Source organism: Rhamphochromis sp. 'chilingali' (genome assembly GCF_963969265.1).
Source record: "Rhamphochromis sp. 'chilingali' genome assembly, chromosome: 16".
Lineage (NCBI taxonomy): Eukaryota > Metazoa > Chordata > Actinopteri > Cichliformes > Cichlidae > Rhamphochromis > Rhamphochromis sp. 'chilingali'.
This window is the reverse complement of record NC_137943.1, coordinates 13,134,621-13,159,917: the sequence shown is the minus strand read 5'-3', so window position 1 is coordinate 13,159,917 and position 25,297 is coordinate 13,134,621. Positions and strand designations below refer to the sequence as shown.

Sequence of the window (25,297 nt, the reverse complement as noted above, 5' to 3'; positions counted from 1 at the left end):
GTTTTAGACTCTACAAAGCTCTCCTTCCTGTCTCTACGCTATACACCTGACCTGATGTGCACTGTGTGTGCATGCGTGTGCGCGTGTGTGTGTGTCGAGCAGCTTATAAATTGAATAATTAATGAGCTGTCATTGTAGGTGTTGGCCAGCTGCATGAATGCATCATGCTGGAGCTGGCTGCCTGTGTGTTTCATTTGTTTTCATTACAGGCAGGTGGGGTTCACATGGAATCACTGTGTTTATTCAAATTGCCTCTGAGCCAAAAGGAAGGAAGATGCTCTGTGTAATAGATTTTCAATCTGCAAAATGGTTCGTGCACGAGGTGAGCAGTTTGAAAACCCAGAAACAAGAGTTTTTAAAAGGTCCCAAAATAAATTGGGGGGAACTTTGAATTTTCAATCACTTACCTGCATCTTCTGTTTTTTGGAGGGGGGACAATCCTGAAATGATCCTTGTCTTCATCCCTTAAAATAATCACTGGACTGTTTTTCATATAATTGCCCAGAACATATTGTATGTGCATAGCAGGTTATTATTAGCAAGGATTATTTCTGCATATTCAGTCGTTTTAGGACCCCACGTGCCAAAACAGCTGGGTCATACTGTGCCACAAGGTGCAGCACTCAGCTGACGCTACAACAATTTGTCAGCCTCTCTCTGTTTCTGTCAGCGGGTGCAGGTGTAATTGCAAAGACTAACCTTTATTTCCTTCATCATCATGGTGTATCCTCTATCAGACTCGTATTAGTCAAACCATTTCCTGATTCCTTTCTGTTGTTTTTCATGTTTCTGCCTTAAGCACTCTAGTTTCACCAAAGGATTGAAGCTTTTTATTGTCTAACCTTTGAGCTATTTGCCCGTTTTTGTTTAAATTTGGAGTTTCAGGTTTCACAGTTTCTATTTTCATATGCGTAGTAAAGGCACAGTTAACAGCACACTATGATGGGACCGACTGTTTCTTCTTCACTGAACTCTTCACTCTGTGTGTTTGTATTTAATCATTACATCTAATGGGGGTCATTTGTCATTTGTTAGTTGAGGTTTTCTCTCATATTGTTGTAAGGTCTTTATCTTACACTATAAAGCACCTTGAGGTGACTGTTGTTGCGATTTGCTGCTATATAAATGAAATTGAATGTATGTTCTTATAACTTTTTGGAGATTTAATCAAATATGTCATATATATCAATATCAACATGTCACAAAAGTGGTGGCACCATTATTGGGAAAACGCTTTTTCCTTTGGTCACTAGAGGGCGCTACAGCAACAAAAACAAAAGCGCCTTGCCCTAAACAGCTCGGCTTCACAGCTGCTTGTTTGATCAATTTCTTAGATTAAAATGTTTATTTGTTTTTTGTTTTGTTCTTACTTTTTCATAAAAAAAGATAAATATTAATCTAAACTCGTGTAATATTCATTTTTATTGAATTAGAAAAAGCTAAATGTTGTGGTAAAGATTCTCACTGATTGGGATAGTGTGCATTCAGTGATGCAATATTGTGCAACTGGGACATATTGAAAACACAACAGTTGTGAATCACTGTGCGTGTCCAGAGCGAGGGAGACTGCTGCTGCTGCCCTGGGGTGTGCAACATGTTCAGAGACACAGCTCTGAACATGATGTAATGATTGTGCCACAGGACAACAGCTGTTTGGAGAACAAGAGCAGGTTTATGCTGTATATAAAAATATAGATGTAGCTGCTCAGTGTAAGGTAACACTGATCCGATCATCTTGGTTACCTTTTATAGTCGCTTTGTCTTATCCAGGAGTTGGGAATCAGTCATACAGCTCATGTAACATCTACTTATATCTGACTTCAGCTGGCTAAATCCGCAAAGAGCACTAAATGTCAGCGCAGCAGCAGGTCAGCTGATCACAGTCTGTACACAAAGAAAAGAAATCGACTGAAGCGCCCAATGCAACATTTTTACTTGTTTTTTTCTTTATTCTCGCCCCCTGCCAAATCTCACATTAATACAAATACATACTAAATACATGCAAACCGATCTTACAAGGTTCAGCTCACAACTGTGAAGCATTACTGCCCCCTGCTGGTGGAAGGCCTAACTCACCTTCCAATGACTGCACGTTGAGAGATCAGTTCTGCGAAAACTCCACAAAAAACAGAAAACTGTTACATGCACGGTTGTTGGCTGATGAAGAGGAACACATACCAATATGAATTTATGCGCTGTTAAACAGGTTGTAAGTTTAATCTTATCTTGCAATATTTTAAAATGAAACAAACAGCCACTTGTCAGCTTTCCTGCAGAAAGCCAAACTGTACATGTAACTAAACTTCACACTTGGTTTTTGCTGTAACGATGTTTCTTGGCAGTAAATCTTATATTGTTGGAAAGCCAGTTTATTTCCCCTTAAATGATGCCACATTTGTAAGACAAATGCATTTGTGAGTTGAGCAGCAGAGTTGAGTGTGTGGGCTGTGTCCATGAAAAACTTGCCAAATCTTCTCTGCCAATGCCAAACAGCTTATTCTGCTGCTGACTCTTCTTCGGTGTCGTTTAATGGATTGGGTGATTGAAGTCTGAAGAAACAAGAAACATATTGGCAATTTTAAAAATGGATTCATTTAGCAAAAAGGGGCCTGAGTAGCATATGGACAAACATACACCACCACAGCAGCCTGCCACAGTCTACTCATGCTGGTGACCAACTTGGTCACACACTGCTGTGGGATGACATCCCATTCTTCAAGAGTTTGGCACAAACAGCACGCCCAGACTGATCACACAAGTTTTCAACAGGGTTGAGGTCAGGACTGCAGGCAGTAGGTAGTCTGGGATAAACATGGAGGTCAAAGTTTGGTTGTCCATGGCAACGAGATATGGGATTGCCTCTGGTTGCAGACATCTCTCTGCATTGAGATTACTTCCCATGATTAAAAGCCTTTTTTTCCAGCGAGGGAGATGCTGCCCCACACCGTCACACTTCCTCCACCTAAGGTGTTAACCTATTAGTGCATAATCAGGATAGCTTTCTCTGCGTCTTCTCCACCTTTTAACCTTTTCATCCAACTATTGTAGGCAGAATCTGGACTCCTTACTGAATATAACATTGGCTGTGTGAAGTTTGTTCCAGAGCTGCTTCGTAGAGAGCCGTCGGTCATATTGTCCCACAAACCTTAACTGCAAATCAGTGGCAGACTGCCCATTCGGTCTTCTTAGGACGGCCACTCTGCAGCCCGTCTCTGACATCGTCCATTATATGGAACTCATTCTTCAATCTGGAGATGGTACTTGGGCTCACTCCAAATAACACTGCTCGAAGTTGGCCTATTTTACAGGCTCTATCCAGATCAGTCAAACGTGGCATGCTTAGAGGAGACAACAACTGACTGCTGTAGCAAGGTCCATGCTCACAGACGCTGACTAAAAGGTGCTAATCAGACGCCTGATAGTCAGCCCCGGGTGGGAACCAGAAGCTCAAAACAAGGTTCAGCAGCAAAATAGGCTGTTTGGCAGAGAAGATTTGGCAAGTTTTTCATGGGTGCAACCTGCATACTCAACTCTGCTGCTCAACAAATGTGGGACCATTTAAGTGAAATAAACAGGCTTTGGAACAGAATATGATTTATTGCAAAGAAGCATTGCTACAACAAAGAAATAATCGCACAAACACAAATTTCCTTACTTTTTGTGTTAGGCTCACACATGCCAACACATGTGTTGGCATGTGTGAGCCTAAACTAAAGCATATTTAACTTTTGTCATTGGCGCTTTGATGTCTCATAAGCATCCTAAAATGACTCTTAATTTGAAGTTTGCAAGAAGTGTTCAGAAGCCTCAGCGTGTGGTCAGTCAGTGGTGATCCCACAGAGCTTTTCATTGACCGGCACTCATTAAAGTGGATCTATTAAACACTAAGATCTTGTGCATATAAAGAGTTGCAGCTTTGTTCTGGCTTGGTGTTCACAGTATTGCTGACTGTTCACTTCTGTACACACTGGATCCCTGAGGATGAAGAAATGCAATTGACTAATTAGTAGCTTAATGTGCCTTCTTAACTGAAGAGCACCGCATGTTCAATAACACTGTAATGGACCTCAGAGGTGCCAGAATGCAATTAATAGCTATTGACTTTGTTCAGCTCTTTTACTGCAAATATGTGTTGTTGTTTTTTATAGTCTGTAGATCTCTTGATTGGCTTTTTCACTGTAAATTAATTTAATGTTGTTGTTCCCCGGCAATCTGGCCAGAGTGGAATTGAATAACCGATGGATGGATGTATGGATGTTCCCCATATTTATCCAAAGACAAGGATATGCTAACACTCATGATCAAGATATGCAACTTTAACACTGAGGGATGAAACCAAGTGGACAAAAACTGTCACGCTCTGACACACATCAAACACACCCTCTGGAATGGGTTAGGATATTTAAACACAGGATTAACACAGTTTCATCCTGTTGGACTGTTCCAGCATTGGCTGGAAAAACTACGGACATATAGTATGTGTGTGTTTCTGTGCTTTGCCTACTATTTTTCCGACACACTTACAGACTTGCACGCACACAGTCCCTCGTATGTGTGTCACACACCATAGCAACACCATCAACCCTGTTATCAGGCAAAGGGTCCTGTTTCTCATCCCTGTTCTTTTCCTTCGCGTTTCAACCTGTCCTCTTGTTTTGTTTTTTACTTCACTAATGGACCGCTGCGTGTGTGCTGATCTGCTGGGGTAGATGAGAGGCTGCAGTGCAAATGCACGTAATTATTATTCTTCTGGCTAAGAAGTAACATTCTCCTTGCTTTAAGGCAAAGTGGGAGTTCCCTCTTCTCTTTGTCTCTCTGTGTTGATTTTTTTCAGGGCTGGTATGAGCACACTGAAAAACACTGTAGCGCCACAGCCAAAACAGCCCATGCAGTCCCAGATGGTCACAGTCATAACAGTTTTATGTGATGAGTGCTCTGGCTCGCTCAGCTACATTGGCAACACATAATGTTTGTTTCCCTCAGCACATTTGTTCAGCGAGTCCCTTTTTTTATCTAAAAACTGATGACAGGAAAGCAAAATATTGAAGGATGTCGCTGCTGTTTATTCAGATAGCTCTCCACTTTAAACATTTTCTCTCCTGGTCTTTATCGCCACTCCGAGGCCAAACTATCTAACTCGGGGAGGAAAAAAGGAAAGGCGCGTTGTGTTGCGGACCCTTTTCACACCTCTGCTTCCTGCCCAAGTCCCAGAATAGAAAATAACAGCAGCTTTGTTGCCAATTCTCTGCTTTAGCGAGCATGAGGGTCAAATGTTTTGAACAGACTGGATACAGCAGGCACTGTATTCCTCTAAGGTCAGATATTTTATTTTAGTATAAGCTAAAAGGATTTTACTACCAAAGACATGATACTCATGCTTGCCTCTGCTGTGCTCTCCAGATTTTTGTCACACCATACATTTCACTAAGCTGCTTTACTTTTTGCTCGGACACTTGGCGAGAGCACAGACGTGGAACTGGAGATATTTATATGAGGTCATTTTCCAAGCTACACAAGTTTGAAATTGTTGTGTGAATTGATCTCGAATGACTTTTGTGTTATTTGAGAGATGCAAGATATTCTTTGGGGGCAGATTGAAGTGAAAAATCTAAAAGTAGAAGGAAGGCTTGTTGTCTATAATCCATCATGGAGAAGTGCCTGTTGTTGTAATAACATTTCACATATTTTCTACTTCCATGAAGGAGGTGAGTCTCCCCAGGCCAGTCTAAGGTTGTGGGATTTACTTTAGTTATTAAAATTATTGATAACTGCAAGGATGCAGTGAATAACAATGTTAACCATCCACCAATTTAAATGTATATATTTTTAAATTAAAGCATTGTTGTCTCTGAATGTAAGATACACACAGAGATGTCTTTTTGAATTTACTGTCTCATATTAAAAACAAGATTACCAGATCTGCTGTGGAGTTTGAGCAAGATTTATGCTCATGTGACTCATTAGGCAGATAAAACTGCTGATGGTCTGCCTTCTGTTAGACATAAAGAGTCTGTGAGTGTGTGTTTAAGGATACACAATGTCCTGTTAAACTAAGTGTTGGATCCATCTATGGCAGGATGATGACGCAGGAGCATCATTACATGGTCTGTCTGCTATTGATCTCCAAAACAGTCCCCTGTGTGCTGAGATATGGTGAGCCTGGACCTAATGATGTTTCAGTGGGAGTCTGATTTCAGATTGTGCAGCGGAAATATGACGCCTAAAACCACAGTGAGCCTCGGTAATGTTTGTGTTTGCGCTCCGGACATTTTAGGGCATCGGTATCTCTCTCTGGCTGAGCGTGAGCTGTATTTACAGCTGCAGGAGCTGATGAGTACAGCATTAGCCGTTTACATCCTCAAGTGGAAACTGCACACTTGACAAGAACTTACAGCTAAATACTTAACAGCCCAATTTTGCCTACCAAAGCCTTGCTTGGGAGATAAAATGCTCCCGGAGATGCAATTAAAGATGCTGAAACTGTCGACCCAACGGACTCGCACCTTATTTATTCACCTTTTTTCTTGTAAGATGTGTTTAGGCTGACTTTAGCACTGTAAACGCTCCTGCAGTCTGCTGTTTTCGGGCCCAGTTTACGAGATGAAGTAAAGAAGAGAAACACAGAGATTTAGTTTGAAATTCACTTGGCTTTTATTCACATTTCATGTCTGTTGACATCTCAACTGCACTGTCTGTCCATACATTCGACTACGTACGTGAACAGGTCCTTTCCTCCCCCATCCTAACCTACAGAAACAGGAGGTAAGACCACCGCCATCACAAATAATAATAATATTAATAATAATAAAATAATATTAATAATAATAAAAGCAGCATCGAACAAACAATTTTTAATTTCTCTCCCTTCATCGTCAGCATCTTTGCATTTAATTTACCTGAATGTAACCATCAATGATCAGTTTAATGAAACAAACAGAACTAGCCTGTTATAAATAAACATCGTCTTCCTACCGTCATCAGTCAGACCCCCACACTCACAATAACAATAATAATATTAATAATAATATTAATGAAGGATATAAACCCAAGAGTAAAAAAAAAAAAAAAATCAAACCCAAAAAAAAGTGACTTAAGTCATTAATTGGAAAGAAAACGTGATTGGTCTTCAGTGAGCACGTGTGTGGTTGTGCATTGGTCATCTGCATCCTATTATGAGCCAGCAGCACATCGCCCGCGCCGCTACAGCCTCGAGTCGCGGACCGAGTCGGCTTAGATCCGCCCCTGTCAGTTTGTCGTTCGTGGTCATTAAGACAGTTGTGCGGCGAGCGCGACGGATACCGTCCGCCCGCGGTGAGCTACAGCAGGGTGCTACAAACAGCGGCAGGTGGCGTCTTCGTGCCAACAGCGTGTCCGGCCCGCGACCTGCAGCTCGCAGATACATTCGTGCACTCTGCAGCTTCCTGTGATATACTTTGGTTGTGAGATGACATCGTAATACATAATCTAGTGTCTGGTGAGGAATGGTTCGCAGTGCCGTAAAAAACAAAACAAAGAATCAAAAAGAAAGTAAAAAAAATTCCAATACTTTACACAACAAGCATGATTGGCCCCTTTCAGACACGCAGAGCAGTTCCACTAAACTAAAAGTCTGATGACAGGCTGCTGATTATTGTTGGTGATCGTCAGCTACATCTGCTACAACTGAAAGCCTCATTGCTCCAGAAGTTTTGGGAGCTCCATATTCAAACAATCTGTAGTTTGTAGGGCAGTGAAGTACAGTTAATGAGCTCAATCTAACTTATTAAAGTTGTTTATACATTAAATACCCTTAATTTCTCAGCTTTTGTTCAGCTATGATAGTACCAGATTCTGTATGTGAAATATGCAAAATCAAGGGACAAGATTTTGCTTAGTGGGAGCACTCCGGTTTCAGTTAGTAGTGCACATGTTGTTGGAGTTCTACTGATCAATCACATTAGAGCAAGCTTTGGTTGCAGAGACTTTGCACACAGCAAAGGATGAATCACTTTACTTTTTTATAGCTTTTTGAAAATTCTGCACCATAAACAAAAATCGGCAGAAATCTCAGCCTAAACATCCGTTTGGTTAAATCAGTCGACTAATTCAACGATTTCCACACATACAGGATCAGAAACATCCTGTATGTAAAACGGTTTCCATATAGCTCTACTGGAATCTCATAAAACAACAGTAGATTAAAATCTGTCATATGTTAAAACATCTTAAAACTGAGTGAGAACTAGTGACTCCCCCCCGGCCTTAAGCTAATTTTTACTATCAGTGCAAGAGAGCACTTTTTCTTCATAACGTGACGAACATTATGTGCGTGTATAGTTGTTACGAATATCTTTCTAAGTCTTCATTTAAAAGGGCCAGAAATGCTACATGTCTGAAAAGGGCTTATCTTTTAACTAATGTCTCTCTGAAGCCAGGACATATCTTTTGGCATACTAACTTTCAAACTGTGCATAGAGCCCATTAGCCACACTTTGATGTGCTCTGTATGCAGTGTGAGCTTTTGGTCGCGGCCCGATGTCAATCTGATAAAAACATTAGTGCTAAAATCCTTTTGGACATCTGGACTCTGCAGCCTGCGCCAGTGGAGATCACGAACACTCTCTATGGGATCCAACAGCAATGATAATGGTCGCTGACTGCACGTCAGAAAGGCCTCCGTGGATGGGTTTAGTGTGCTTTCTCTGTGCTGTTTTTATTCCCGTCACTAGGTGGCGGTGGTCGTCTTACCACAGTCTTTTCGACTGCTTAACCACGCTGTGCCATCTGAGGATGGGCTTTTATTCTGGATGAGTGAGACACTGATGGGACGCCATCATTAAGAATTTATTTCAAGTTCTGCGCGAATGAAAAAAAGCAGCTCAAAATCCAAAAGAAGCTGGTGCTGTCCTATTCTTTGTTTGACCCCCGTCAGTTCAGACACCATCTTTATATCCATCCTTTTAGAAATCTGCAAGAGCTGTGGCGCTCCCACTGTGGACATGCTTGCATCGATCATCCATCTTCGGACTTCCTTGTATTCCCAGCTGGCTCTACCGATGTCAGTCACTGGTACTGGAGGTAATTTTTTAAGGACTGGGGCAGAGGAAGGCGCTCGATCTCTTGAAGCCGGTCCCGACCTAACGCCACTCTGGCCGCACGCCGACACAGGTCCATCAGAGGAAGAGGCTCAGCTGAGGAGAGGGGAAAACGGAGAGGTTTTGTTTAAAGTTAGAGGAAAGTCAACATATTTGACACAAATAACTGAAAACACGACCTGCACTTAAAAAAATGCCCTTATGACCATCTGCTTGATGTCCACGTTACTATACCTCAGCCATTTTTTCATGCGTAACACCTCTTTATGTTTGTTAAACATGAATAGATTAGAAAAAGGAGAAATGGGTCATAGAGGGTGACGATGCACACCTTTAAATATTTACACTTTCCACACGCTGGCGCCATCAATGACACCTTAAACGCGCCCACTACTTTAAACCCACTGAAACAGAGACACATGCTTCTCGACTTGCTCTCCCGCTGATTAAGAGCACATTTGAAGCAGGCTGCTGGGTTATAAATACACTCATATCTTGCACAAAGTTCAAACTAGTCCACATCGGTGTGACACTGTTACATCTCGTCTACAGTCAAGGTTCCTGGTCAACCTTTTCTCTGACCTTCAGCTTTAGTTAAGGAGGTAACGGATACTGGAGGCGGCGGTCTAAGCAGTTCGACACAAACACAGCAGAGGACGAGAGGAGACTGAACTGGGCTGCTGTTGTCTGTTGTCTAAGACACATGAATTATATTTTACATGTGTAATGAACTTGATCACTTTTCCACCTAAAAATATTGGAACTACATAATGATGAGAAATTTCTTAAAAAAAATTAAAAAACAAACAGATTCTCTAGTTCTACGTTCTCTAAATTCTGTTTTTGCTTTATTTTATTACTTTTGTAAGCATAGAGTAAACACAATATCTCTAGGCTCTGTGATTTCATCTGATTTAAAGAAATCCACAGTACTGTACGAGTCTTTAGCCACCTCATAATTCTTTATATGTCGCAGGGAAAAACAGGAAACAAGTGCAGTGACTTATTGAAGCACGTGCAAACATACGTGGAAATACAGCACATGAGACAAGTTGTACAATTTGAATGAGTTTGAAAGTCAATATTTAGTACGGCCACCTTCATTCAGTCTGAGCCTTCTTTTAAGTAGTCCTCAGGAATATTTTTCCAGGCTTCTTGAAGGACATTTAAAGCTTTTCCTTGGATGTTGGCTGCCTTTTATTCTGTTTTCTCTCGAGATGATTAGACTGATTCAGTCTGGGCTCTAGAGGGAGGACAATCCATTCCATCAATTTTGGGAAAATCCCAACACCACTGGCTGAAATGCAACCATAAACCATGATAGAGCCTCCACCGTGTTTTACAGATGGCAGCGGACCCTTACTGCTGCACCTCTCTTCTGACCTCCTCCATGCAAACTGATGACGATTTGATAACCAGATATTTCAAATTTGGATTCGGCCTTTTCTCCCTGTTTCCCTTCCTTAAGAATGGCTTCTTAACAGCCACCTATTATTTCATGTGTTATACATTTCTGGAGACAGGGTCCAGTCTTTTGCACAGTACTGTAGTTTCATGAACTCAGCCTATCAACAGATTTTTAAAAGCTTCTTTTCAATTACAGACAAAAATATTAACCAGGTAACTGATAAAATAACTTATGTGTGAATGTCAATAATGGCTAGTTATATTTAATGTAGTGGTTCATTATTGTTATAAAATAAGTCAAGAATTAAAAAAGAAACATGACATATTAAATGTATTTGCCTCTAGAGATTACCACACAGTGTTGAGCTTTTAGCAGCTTCCAGAATATTAACCAATGACCTCGTGTAGAATAAATTGTAAGCTGTGTGAGATGCAGGTAGGATGCAGTTGTTATTTCAGTGTGTCATCTCATTTTCAGGTGAGATACGCTGTAATTAGACTGTCAAGTTGTGGGTTCTGCCTTGCAGACAAACAATAATTACAGGCTGGTAACTTCTAAATGTTGATACTTAAGCCATTAACAACTGGTAAAAGATTCAAAAGGATTCAAATATACCACAATCATACCCAGGTTAGCTGGCAGTCAGGTAACAACAAAATATTAGTCAGAAATGTCACAACTAAAATTAGAAACTGGGTCACCTGCACCAGTTTACTGAAATGTCCCCATCAGTGAATATCTCCTCTTATTTAAAAGAATCGCTATGTCATGAGCTGGAACAGGAAATGAACCAACAGCTTTTATGGGAATTATTAGAGACAGATGTGACTTCACTTAACGAAGTCTGACACCTCGACATCACGAAAGCTCTGCAGCTGCAAGCAGCATCTCAGAAGCAGGACATGACTAAAATTAAATTGAAAAAAAAAAATTGAATGCAACTTGGAGGAAAGTTTGACGCTCGTGGTTTATGCAATCAAATATAAAATAAGCATTTAAAAAAAACCACACTGCTGGTTAGCTAAGTGCTAAATATGAACTTTCTAGACTGAATGTTAACAACTTAACCTCACACCCTCCTCCACACGGAGCTAACAGTATCATCAGTGTCAGTTAGTGCTGATGACCATATCTGACTGGCCTAATCATACAGTAGAGCAGAGTGGGGCATGAGTGGGAGGGGGAATTAACTTTGCAGTCAGACAGACATCCTAAAACTCCTCCACCTGAAGAAACATTAGTCACATAAAACACGGCTTATTGCATTGTGCTGTTAATGCATCCACCTTCCAAAGTAGTAATGCACCCCCACACAGTGACAGCTAATCATCAGTGCACCAACTGGAAGGAAAGGCAGGACCATGAGTCAGAAAAATTAGAAGGGCACTTTAAGACTTGCACCAAATGCCTTAACTCGCACTTTTAAAGTGATCAGGATCCAACATTTATCGGGTTCTTACTTCGCCCCATGCTTCACCTCACCGCACGGCTTCGTTTATCTTGGCCTTACGTTTTCTTTTGTTATAATCCACAAAACTGGAAACATCTCCTCCACCAAAGAGAAAAAGGCTTAATTAATAACCGCAATAATTTCAAGGTGTAAAGTGCAATGCAAAAAAATTCTGGAGAGACATTAAAGCACTGCTACCCTGCGAGTCTCCCTCTCCCCCTGCTGTTCTTCCTGAAGACAAAACACACACACACTGACCTCCCTTGTAAACTCTGGATGCCCTCTACCATCACGTCCTCTGTAGCTGTGTGTGTGCGTGAATGAATATGTTCAAGGTTAAGCCAACAGGACAGCAGACAGGCCGTCTTCCACACCTTGCTGTGTAACTGTCACATTAATGCCCATCCACACTCGCTCTCAGCAACAGCGTGTTACTTATGCGCAGTCACAATGACGACGACGGCGCTGATTTCTACTTTCACCTCTGTTTGACTCTCGACCACTCTGCCATTATGAGAGCTGCTCGCCTTACAGTAACGGAAGACGCTGTAGATGAGCGCTGTTCTGCGGCGGCATCAGCATCTGATACGATGAGCTGCACACAACTGTTTTGAGTGACATGTACGATTTACACGCACTGATGTTTCATTGATTATTTCCCCCTTTCCTTAATTCATCATTTCAACGTTTTGTTTGTTTTTAACTACAGCTTTTAGCGGCTCAGATTACTGTTTGGGATTTTAACGTATTCACAGTTTGAAAGCTCACAAACAAACACAGAAGGTTCTCAGTAAGCTACCTAAATATAGAGCTATCAGGGATGCTAAGCTGGCTTTACTACCTCACTGGCTGATGACCAGAGAGACAGAAAGAGTTTACTGTGACTTGCTTTTTAATTAGTTATTCCCCCAGTCTCTGATGCAGGAATAGAATAATGAGACAAATCTTCTCAAAGTATTTACTCACTGGGATTGTGTACTGTATTTGCAATGAGCACTTAAGTAAAGGAAATGTCAACAAAACAGTGTTTTAAAGACAAAAACTAACAAAGAGTGAAGCTGCTGGGGAAAAGAAAGAAAAGGTTTCAAAAACCTTGTGAGACTTTATATAAATATGGCTTAAAATATTATCCAATGAAACTAATGAAATTTAATCTGATCAGGTATGTTTGAGGTTTTTTGCACTGAGTTAAACATCGGCGTGGGCTTTAAAATCCCTGCGATGCTCACACTGCCTAATGAGTTCAGAAGTGTGTATCTGACAAATCCTCTGTGACATGTGCTGTTTTGTTGCTAAGAAAACAGGCGGCTAGTGTATTTATGTGTTACGGCGAATTAGTGGATGGCTACAGATAAAGCATCTTGGATATGTGAGCGTTACGTAACGCAGTCAAGTATATACGCAACCTCCTGTCTTGTCATCGTTACTGTCATCATCTTTATGGAGACTCCACTTTTTCCCGGATAAGATTAATCCCATAAACGTACGTGATATGAACGCCTTATATTCTTCTGCGTTCCTTCAACTGAAATCGAAGCTGGCTCGATCTGCATCCCAGCATTTGTTCTGCCAGCAAAAACCTATTTGGGTATTCGAGTCATCTTAAGGCGCAAAAGACTGGATCTGAAAATGTCAAAGAGACAGTTACTGTGGCTACAACATGTTTTGAGTGCCAGTCAGTTAACGGTGTGTGTCTGTGTGTGTGTGGGATCTGCGCCTTCACTTATCAAAGGCAGCAATTTTACACCACATCCAATTAATTTGTACATGCTTGTAGGCTTGTTTATTGCAGTTTCAGTTACGACGCAACAGCACTGTTGCTTGCTCACAGAGGGAGCCCCTGTCAGCTGTACCTTTCCTCTTTCCTGAAGACTTAAAATAATCAGACAAAGAAGTAAATATTCACTGGTTGTGCCATTAATTTTTTTCTGCTACAACAGAGACTTAATTAGCTGCTGTTAGTTAAATAACAAGGGGAAATCAAAGCACCTCGAGGAAGAGTCATTTTTACTTCAATAAACTGAAGGATCCAACACTGCACTGCTTCGGCCTTACATGTAGCCGTTACGCATGATGGATTATTAATTCCTTTGCAATGAAGCCTAAAGATTGGCAGTGAATCAGGTGAATGATAACCATGGTGCATTAAAATGCCTTACAGCTACAAAACATCCTAGAAAGTCTTTTTATTTTATTATTTTTCTCTGTTTGGTCTTTATCAATGACAGGACAGTTTCAGAGTAGGTAGGAAAGGTAAGAGAGCAAACAAATGGCCCAGGGTCCAATTGGGATTTTCCAACAGCCTTGCAGCACACAGGTGAATCAGGTGAGCTACACTGGTGCCTGAGGAGGCTTTTAGACAGAAACAACTTGAAAGCAGTAACAATTTATTTATTTTTTAAGCACTCCAGTAAGTAAATGTACTTGTATCATTAGCATTCATATCACACTGGTATTTGACACTCTTATATAATCTTTTACAGTGTATGAGGTATTTATAGGCCAATAAATCAAAGGTGTGGACTCAATAGGAGATATAACACAGGTGCCTGCTCATATTATTATGCTTGCTCTAGGTGGTTGTGCGGCTGCTATTTACTATAAGCTGAAAAAAAAAAAGCCACATAAATCATTAGACGCCCTCCAGATGTGTATAATAGCCTTGTATTGCATTACAGAAGTAATTAGTTTGGCTTAATAACTTCAGTGGGAAAGCTTAGTGTAGTAATGACAAGATTTCATTCTTAATGACACATTTTCCATCATGTTTTATCCTATAAGCTTCTCCTCGAGTGTTTGGAGAAGCTCATAAGGAGATTCAGTGCAGACAGTGAGTAGTAGGTAATTTCCCTCTGTGTCATTACACAAGAAGAATCACGCTTTGAACTGCTGCAGGAGTAAATATCATCGCTAAATATTGCCAATATATCACCTGAAGTCCAATTACATCGGAAAAGTGATTTCCTTCAGCGATCTGCTTTCTAAATTGAGTCTATAACACAGACTGTGTGCGCTGGGAATCAAACCCGCAACCTTTCAGCTGCTTTTACTTCCTCCACAATCTCATCTATTTTCTACAAAGATGTCAAACCTCGTTGAACATTCAGCGAGATGGTTTACTGATGAAAGTGACTAGACGATATCAGATTGATGCGACGTGTGACGCGACCCCAGCCAGTCTGGAACTTGTTCCCTGATTAGACATTTTATATGGATATGAATGGAGACCCTGGGTCTGATGCGATGGGAACAAGCAGTAATAGGGGCACACAGTGGGACATGGCGCCTGTAATGAGATGCGGCGCACAGCGACGGAGAGCAGAATTTATTGTCTGTAGAAAATGATAATAGGAGAGAGGGTGAAAATGGCAACAGCAGCATTACTTTTATGATGGATGTAAAAACTGACCTGAGGGGACGAGCAGATGCTGAATAAATTCTGACAGACAGATGAATGCTGAAACGCTCGGAAAAAAGGGTCTGAGGCAGGAGGAAATACTTTTCAGTATTGTGTCTCAGGAAAAAAAACCAACCCACCACGGTGACCTGCAGCTGCTGTCTATTTTTCTTGTTTTTTTGGTGAAACCTTTTGAATATATTTCTGGTAACAAAGCTTTAACACTCCGTTTGGGCGTTTCTCACAGTTTTAGCTGTCTCACATTTGAGAGCCTGCTCTGAAGGAAATGGCATCATCGACTACCTACACAGCTTTGTAACGCCTACAAGTGCTGACAGAAAATGAAAAAACTTCCAACATTACATTTAACATCTGGGTGGAAAAGTTTGCTTATATTTCCCTCTGACTGGAATCCAGCAAGCAAGTTTAGCTAGTTAATACTGATACTGGATATGTTTTAAATGTTATTGTGCATGTAAAACCAACAAATATCTGCTTGGATGATATGGCAGATATGTCTGTATCATGCTAGCTTGTCTTAAAACTTTTGTTAGCCTGACACTGCAATAACAAGATGCTGTCATCACACAGACCCACATAAACCACTATGCTTTTCAGTAAGGAAACCAACAGGATGTAGCTTTTGTGTTACATTACTTCACCACGTACTGAGTCATCTCAGTCCCCTTTCTGTCCTCACGGGTTGTGGTAAAGCAGCACACAAGGGCCACAAAGGTCTTATCCATTTGAATTCCAGGTACTCATCTGAGAACCTTCATCAATTTCTCAAGTCTAACGGGGAGTTCCAGCCGAGGTGCGACCACACTTTGGCTCCTCTGACCGTAAAGTCCTCGACTCGATTCACACCTCGGCTCATGCGACCCTTAACGAATCATGAGGGGAAATATGGTTCTGCAGAGTTTTAGCTTTTTTTTTACTGTCACGGTGTTACGTACGTCAAGGTTTTCATCAACGACCGCTTTTTCTTGCTGACAAAAACAACAACTGAATAAAAAGTAATGCACGAACACAAACTATGATAATATGTACAGATACTTTTGTCGAGGAATAAAAATTAGATGGAAGTGTTTTGGAGAGATCATGTCAAAGCTATGCAGAAAAGTCTTGAGTTTTAAAGTCATCCAATCAGAAGTGCTCTCTATTTGCAGTAAGGTTGGATGTGCTTCATTTGATGTGCCACTGAAAAACAGGGTAGGAGGCTGGGCACAACTAGCTGCCTGCTTCTCATGAAAATGCGACGAAATGTCAACACTTGTTGGGAGGAACAGAAGGGTCGACATGTGGACACAATTTGCATTTGATAAACAGGAAAATAAATCTGTGTGTACACTGCAAATCTCTACACTTTATATTTTAGTCCACTGAATCAACTTTAGATACGGTCTACTATAATCTTCTGATATTTACCGTATTTTCACGACCATAAGGCGCACTTAAAAGTCTTAGATTTTCTTCAAAAAGTGCGGCGCGCCCTATAGCGCGGTGCGCCCTATGTGTTGTAAGGAGGACGTAGTAGAGAACACCATGAGAACGTTAAAGGGTGAAGTGTGGGCGTTGATCGTATATACCGGGACAATCGCACATACCTGTATAAAAGAACAGGTATGTGCGTTATGCAGGACATCGTTGTTTTAACAACCCTGAAAATGGCAAAGAGACACGCTTACGAAGCACAGTTTAAACTGAAGGCCATCAGCTACGCGGAGGAACATGGAAATCGAGCAGCGGCGAGAGAATTTAAGATTAACGAATCGATGGTTCGCAAATGGAGGAAGCTGGAAAACAAGCTCCGGCAGGTCAAGAAAACGCAGCTGAGTTTCCGCGGACATAAGGCGAGGTGGCTCGAGTTGGAGGAAAGACTCGAGCGGTGGATCATCGAGCAAAGCGCGAGCGGGAGAAGCGTTTCGACGGTCACCATTCGGCTAAAAGCAGTTTCACTAGCTGAAGAGATGAACATTGAACATTTCCAAGGAGGTCCGTCTTGGTGCTTTCGTTTTATGAAACGGTGCCATTTTTCCATCAGGACCGGGACTACGGTAGCGCAGCAACTTCCAGCGGATTATAAGGAAAAGCTGGCCATCTTCCGCTCCTACTGCAGCAAACACATCGGCGTCAAAAACATCCAGCCCAGCCACATCACTAACATGGACGAGGTCCCGCTCACTTTTGACATCCCGGTGAGTCACACTGTGGAGAAGCAGGGGACCAGCAAGGTAGCGATACGCACAACGGGGTATGAAAAGTCTTCTTTTACTGTTGTGCTTGGCTGCCATGCTAATGGACAGAAACTGCCGCCTATGGTGATTTTTAAGCGAAAGACTTTGCCTAAAGAGAAGTTTCCAGCAGAAATCATCATTAAGGAAAATGAAAAGGGCTGGATGGATGAGGAAATGATGAAAGACTGGCTGAGGGAGGTGTATGTAAGGAGACCAGGTGGTTTTTTCCACGCATCACCATCGCTGTTGATCTGTGACTCTATGCGTGCCCATCTCACAGCCGATGTGAAAAAACTTGTGAAGCAAATGAACTGTGAGCTTGCTGTCATTCCGGGAGGCCTGACAAAGGAACTCCAACCACTGGACATCGGTGTGAACCGCCCGTTCAAAGTAAGGCTGCGAGCGGCCTGGGAGCGATGGATGACCGGTGGAGACCACAGTTTCACTAAGAGTGGAAGGCAGCGCCGGGCGAGTTACGCCACAATTTGCCAATGGATTGTAGATGCTTGGGCTAACATGTCTGCTGGCACTGTTGTTCGAGCTTTCGCAAAAGCCGGCATCGTTTCCGAGGAGCCGCACGGCACGGAAAGTGACTCTGACGGTGAAGACAGTGAACCTGGCATGTTTGATGGAGATTTAGCGCAGCTGTTCAATTCAGACACAGAGGATGAGGACTTCGATGGGTTTGATTGATGATAAAAATGTGAGTACCAAACTTTGTTTTGCTCCTGCTTTATTTTTAAATACGCACACTTGTATGCTTGTGTGTTGTTGATGATGACGATTACCGGCAATAGAAATGTGAGTAAGGTACCGAATTCAGGTTTGCTCCCGCTTTATTTTTAAATACGCATACGGTACTTGTATGCGCCCTATGGTCCAGTGCGCCTTATGTGTGTGTTAAATACAGTAAGGGCACACATAACTGAGACTGCGCCTTTTAGCACAGTGCGCCTTATGGTCGTGAATAGGGATGGGTATCGTTTAGGTTTTATCCGATACCGGTGCCAAATCGGTACTTTTGAAACGGTGCCGGTGCTCAAACGGTGCTCAAACCGGTGCTTAAAGAATAGAGAACACAAAATTGGTCCAAAAACCTCTCATGCTCAGCTGGTTTTTTGTAAAAAGATAACAATGTTAGCCTTTTCTGCAGCTATGGGGCATATATGGTATGATTCTTGGCTGGAAGCAGTGCTTAAACAATGGAAAAAACACAAACTTTGTCCAAAAACCTCTCATGTTTAACTGTTTTCCACTTTTTCTTTGGTCATTTTAGCCCTTTTGGCCAGGGTGAAGGGAGTATCTGCCATCAAACAAGAAGACAGCCGCATGTAGCTATGATGATGTTTGCTAGTTCACCTTACATGCATTAATGTAATAACGTGGTTAGCCTACTCAACGTAAATTACACACGAACAACATTTAGCTACTCACGCAGAGAAGAACGGCTGCTGCTGCATCATCATCATCCGTCATCATTTATGCTACACTGGCAGGGCTAGGGGCCAGGACTCTCCTCTTCGTGTTTTTGGGGGATGTTGCATAACAGGCAACCCACCCGCAGTAGATGCGCTCGGTGTGAGGTCTCGCAGCAAGCTATCAAATACGGCGCATTTCTGGGCTTTTAAAAAAAACGCTATGCGTCGCCAGGTGTTTCATCGGATTTGAGGTGTTACCTCCTTTGACAGTATCACAGTATCAGCTTAAAGCACTTGTTGCAGGCTGCTGAGTTTGCTCTAAAAGAACGTACGTACCTGGGCCTGCCTACTATCCTCGGAAACATAAAATGATTGGCTAGAAGTGTATCACAGCTCAGGAAAAAAAAGCACCGAAATAAAGCACCGAAATGTGCGCTGCTTTTCGGTCTGGTTACTACCGTTTATGTCAGAACCGGTGCCATCATGGCACCGGACACCGGTACCCATCCCTAGTCGTGAAAATACGGTAGTCGATTTAAACTAAAAGAATTTCGCTCTCTAAATTATGACTAAAACTAAATGACATTTTAGACTGTGACTCACACTGAATCAGTTTTCTGTCAAAATTAACACCGCTGTTACAAACAACTGGTCTGTGGGCTTCCTGCTTGTGTTGTTGTTGGTCCTTTTTCCAGATGCAGAGAAGAGTAAAGTGATAACATACAAAGAGCTGTGGTGGACCCAAGTGTTAAAAACAGTGAAAATGATCCACTGCAGTCACGATCTGTGCTTCTCATGATATATTTTTAAAAATATTACTTCGCACTTTTCCTGTTCATGGTGAACTCTTGGTGTTGTTCCCTTTCCATCACTTTTCAAGCAATGAGTGTTCAACCTGAACTGAACTGAACAAGACTCTTGGATGAGAGGTGAAACACCTTCATGAACTAAGACGTCCATTTGCCTTCAGTTTAAACACTTATTACTACCATGGCTCAAAGACGACACAGTCGCTCAGCTGAGTGCTGTTTCCAATAGTTTGGACGGCAGTGCGGTGACATCACTTCATGTGATTTGAATGTTGATAAAGAGGAATTATAGAGTGCTGAAACAGCTTGGACTCAGAAGCAGCTACAGTAGTAGCTCTGGCTCCTCAGCAGGTTTAACACCAGTGCGTACGTTTAAACTGAAGTGATTTAAGAAACCACTGAAGGTATGAGCGCTGGCTGCGTTTATACTTGCGCGATGCAGTAACTGCACTGCTCTGCTCTCTGAGTGAAACTGAGAAGAAGCTTCTTTTACTGAAACGCAGGAAACACAGAAGACTTCTTGAGTTCATGCATGTACTGTCAGAGCTGTGAACACGGGCTTTTGCATTAGCAAGATAAGCAATCTTTACACTTTAAACCCTATTACTTTTTATTGCACAGAGGTTTAACTAGGTGCTAATCAACACAACATATATATATACTTAGATTTCTGGGAGGTTTCATCTCAGGAGTGTTAAGGAGCACTAATGTAGGGTTGTGGTCACTGAAGAAACCAAATTTCCTCCTTTTGGTGACCACATTTATACTTGCATGCTATTTTCCCAGCATTATTTTGCAGTTAACTAAGTTGTGTAAAACCACAAACTGCATAAACCAAAGTGGGTGGAGAAGACAGATGCACACATTACACAGAGAGGAAACGTCTAACTAAAACATGATCGTTTCCTTTGTCTCTCCCTCAAGTCTTCCTCCCTCCATTTGCCACGGCTTCATCTCATCTGTAACAATACACCTCTCCGCTCTTTTCTCCAGCGACGCTCTTCTATCCGCAAAGGAGAAGCCCCTCTGCTTGCTTTCTTCTCTGCTTCCACTTTCACACTCTACAGTTTATCCTCTTCCCTCTTCATACTCTCTAAGGTCACCGTGTTTGATCTTTCCTGGCATATAAGAATTTATTGCTGTTGGCTGAGAGCAGCATTATCTCAAAATGTCAACAAGAGACAGAAAAAAAAAACAGGTCTGCATTGTGCCTGATGACAGTGCAGTTTTTAATCATTATCCAGTTTGTTTAGGAAGTGCTTGCTAAGCCCAAGAGGTTGAAGAATTTAGAGGAGCATGTAATCCTTTAATCCTTTAATTAAAGCCAATACAATATGAAAATGAATAAACTTGCAGTTGCAAGGTTTTCACATGGTGGCAGAGCTAGAATGTGGGCTGATGCAAAATCCCAAAGCTCGCTCCTAAGCTTGTGTACATATACACAGAGTAACAACAGTTCTATAATGTGACCCCTTGGTATATGTCACACCTGCTGGGTTTTTTTCCCCTCTCCTAATCTAAAACCAAACTATCACATAGCCGCAGACTGTTTTCCTGTTAACATGAAATACAAAAACAAAACCACACATTTACTCAAAGGAAACGCACAAACTGTCTTGCAAAAATGTTGACAGGTAGAAAAAACGGATGCAAAGAGCACACATTACCGAGGGAAACACAAATGCAGGAAATCAAAGTGGCAAACAGACACACATCCCCCAAATCACAAAAGATCAGAAACACTCAAACGGTGTGAAGAAAACAAATACAGAATGCACACGCACGTCCACATGCACAGCCTTTGAGCTTGCTCAAGGGCAAATAAGTCCACTCAAGCACATGGCAGGGGTGGGTACTGATCTTAAGTACATTTTAATACAGAAGATAATTACCATAACTTTTGACTTTCTGATTTAAATAGCCTCCTTGCTAATTTACGCTTCTATTTTCCCCTTGTAGAAAAGGCTGTGTAAGGCTGCTTACATTCACAGTGCATATAACGTGCAGATGAGATTCTTTGAGGTTCTGGCAGAAAAACATATTTACATCCCTGAAAACTAAAAACTTCAAAAGCCTGTCAACATATTGATCTTTGGCCCATGAGTGTTCATGTGATCGCTACGTGACCACGCTTCACGGCCTGATTACGTATGCACCAGGTCAAGCCCATCTGTATACTCAACCTTCACTCGAGCTCATGGGCAAGGTTGTAAAAGTATTTGCAGAATCTTTCCATAGATACCAAACAACTCTAAACCATCTCTGCGGTGTTTTTGCAGCAGTACTTCTCGTACTGCGTACGTTTTACAGTTAATGTAAATGCATGACAAACTCAAATTACATCGTGGACCACATAAAGCCCATATTGATCAACTGTGGGCTGGACCAGTTCAACTACAGAAGTCTTAATATAACAAAAGAAGTGCAATTTCAACAGTATATGTTAGTTTTTCTTCAATGATTAAAAAAAATAAATCCTGCAGTAGTAAATAAAAGATATGTGCTAGTGTGGTTCTTTGTGCTTAAAATGTGAGAAGAAAATGTTAAGAATTACCAAAACCGTCCTGGCAGCTCATTTCCCACACTTTGCTGTAATTATAAAACAGGATTGTGGCCCAAAAGAAAAAAACTTCTATAGCCTATGGTCATTAAATAGTCATTTTGTCATTTAATTTTTATTTTTTACTTAATTACTTTGATGTATGGCCATGGGAGAGGTCTTTATCAGCCAAGAAAAAAAAGCACCCATAAAAATTATTAAAATAGATTTTTAAGTCCAGAGTTTTCCAGAGTCGTCCAGTGGGCCGGACTGGAGTCTTTCCCGTGCTGTTTCTTGTCCTCAAGCCTAAACATAAGGCTTGATATGCTTAAACTACTTTTTACATATTTTAAATCTTTCTAATAGTGGGCCAAGTTTCTGGCTACATCAAACCAGAAAGTCAGCAGATTATCACGACACAGAAGCTTTAAGTGTGAGGCTGTTTCGAGACAGAAAGAAAAAATTGATTCTCGAGGCGCTGAATCTTTATCCCATTTAAAATCCGGTCTATCAGATACTTCCCTTGTTTTAATAGCCCTGCTGCGCAGCTTCCTGCCCGGTCTGAGTCTCAGTGCATTGCTTTTACTATATGCTCCCCCCAAGAGTGTGACTTTCACATTGTATGTAGAACAAATCAGTGCAGAATATTAAATATAAAGCCTGCTTAGATCTTCTGGGAGGCGAGCAGTGCAGTAAAAACAGCTTATAAATATTTAAATTGACAAATCTGAGCCTAGCCAGTAATGAGAAAGTGGGTTTAAATTATTCGTTATGACACAACAAAGAGAATTTGTATAAAATAACCAGATTCAAACGTCACAACAAAAACAAAAACAGCAAAGACGAGGATTAGCGGGAGGTGTTTCTTTATTCTCCGACTCCTCTGCAAACACTAGAAGCTGAACTTTGCCAAACATCCTTCACAGACATGGAGAGAAGTTACTAATGTACCTCCGGTGGCATCCTGTATCTGCTTCCCCAGTTCATTGTGTGACACCAACAGTTTTTACCACTATCACACTTTAGGACACACTGAAGACGCCACTGTGCAGAACTAATGCTGTAATGTTGCAACAATCCATGGAGGATTTGTTAGAAAACACTTTCATACTAAAAAATGGGGGGTGGGGGGGGATGCAGCCACGGGGTGGGAGCACTAATGGCTACAAACAAAGTTGTTCTAAGCCCGTCCCACACAGACAAATCCTTTGTTTTTCAAGTCCTCCTAGAGCAAACTCCTCCTTGAAATGTTTGGGTAACTTTAAATCGTCAGTGGTATGACTCACGTCTTACCGGCCACATTAGTGTCACGCAGAAAGATGGGCACTGTGGGCAGAGCTGGCCGGTACAGCGGAGCTGGTGGTAACACAAGCCACAGTGGTGCTTCTTTTTTAAGCCCTGCTCTCTTTTTACCATTACTGTAAATCCACTGTTTACCGTCTCCTCTGGGAAGGCAGGCAGAGAGATAAGAGAGAGGGACGAACAGAAGATGTAAGAGAGCGGTAGACAGGAATAAAGGGAGCAAGGGAAGGGGTGAAGAAGAGGTAAAAAGAGCAAAGTAGATGAAGCAGAGAAAGATGTGAAGAGGTCGTGAGATAAGAGGGAAGGGTGGACTCGACAGAGTGAGAGTGATAAATAGGTAGAGAGAGCACAGTGGGCCTGTCTGACCCTCAGATCCCCTTGAACTGCAGGAAGGCGGCTTTAGTCATACAAATCTCAATTTTAGAGGAAATCGTTGGCATAATTTACTAAGAACATCTTAAATTAAGAGACCCAGACCTTGTGTGTAAAGAGACTGAAGACTCGGGATTTTTCAAACTGTGCATTTAACCTGTGTAAGATATGTCAAGGACATTATTACTTCAAGCCAGAATAACCAGTCTACACAGCATTTTGGCATCTTTTAGCTACTTTTTTGCTTGAATTTAACTCTTACTGCTTCAATTTAGTCTTACTGTTCCCATTAACCTCGTTAGCATTTAGCTAATTAGCCATGGTTTTCATAAAATGCCGTTAAAGTCGTACTTACAATAGCCCAGTGGCCAAAAACATGTGTTAATGGTGTGAAATGGTGCAGTTCACAACAACTTATTGAGTAACATGATGACACTGGATCACTTACACACATATCTAATCTGAGTGTGCTACAGTTGTAACCTGCACAGGGTGTCCTATAACAGCTTGTATAGGCTCCAGCTTAAAAGAGTAGATGGATAGAGGAACAGCCAGAGAGAACAGATGACAAGGAGTATCTGTGGCATATTATTAACTAATTAATAAGGTTATTAATGTAAAAGTGGATATAAAAAAATCTCTTTTTAGATGAGAAAATACCAAAGATGCAACAAAAATAACAAATTCACAGAAAGACTGAATAACTGTATAAATGATTGGCTGATGCTACTGGGAATGTTTCTATGGTTCAGACACCAACATCTGCTATTTCAGTGTATTCCTCCTACTGCTCACTGTGGCTGTGATAATAGAAAGCTGGCGTTCCCTGTAACACAAACCAATCAATGGATTATAGGAGAGTCCATAATCTCTTTCTTATGGATAAATGCTTTTAAAACAACTGAATAATTAAACAAACCTAGACAGAGAGTGCCTGGCTTTAGCACATTAACAGATGTAATGTGCTGTGTAAACACTATTTCAGAATTTCAAAGATGGGCAGCCTCATTAGAGAGAGTAACCTAATTATATACACAATTAGGAAGGTCGCTGTGTGTTTGTGTGTGTGCCAGAAGAAAAGAAGGACGACAGAGGGAGAAAAACAAAGCAGTAGAAGAAGAAGCAGATCAAAGTTCAAAACAAATTAAAAAAAAAGAAAAGAAGAAGAAGCGAGGAAAGTTTGGGGACAGCATATGTGTGGAAAAGGCTGCTGTTCCTGTAGCCTCAAGGCAACTCAAGGATCATCACACACACACACACACAAACACAGGCATTGACACTTCCTGTAAAC

The 25,297-nt window shown here is 41.5% G+C and overlaps 1 protein-coding gene across 7 annotated transcripts in view; it reads right to left on the bottom strand.

Annotated features, from left to right (window-relative positions):
* Positions 1-6,627: 6,627 nt before the first annotated feature.
* Positions 6,628-25,297, bottom strand: part of LOC308412982 (SPRY domain-containing SOCS box protein 4-like) — a 91,002-nt gene continuing 72,332 nt past the window's right edge. For all 7 annotated transcript variants that reach the window (XM_080907740.1, XM_080907739.1, XM_080907741.1 and 4 more), the window contains one exon: positions 6,628-9,170. In XM_080907740.1, coding sequence (XP_080763866.1) covers positions 9,043-9,170 — 128 coding nt within the window. In that variant the 3' untranslated portion in view covers positions 6,628-9,042. The remainder of the gene's footprint in view (positions 9,171-25,297) is intronic.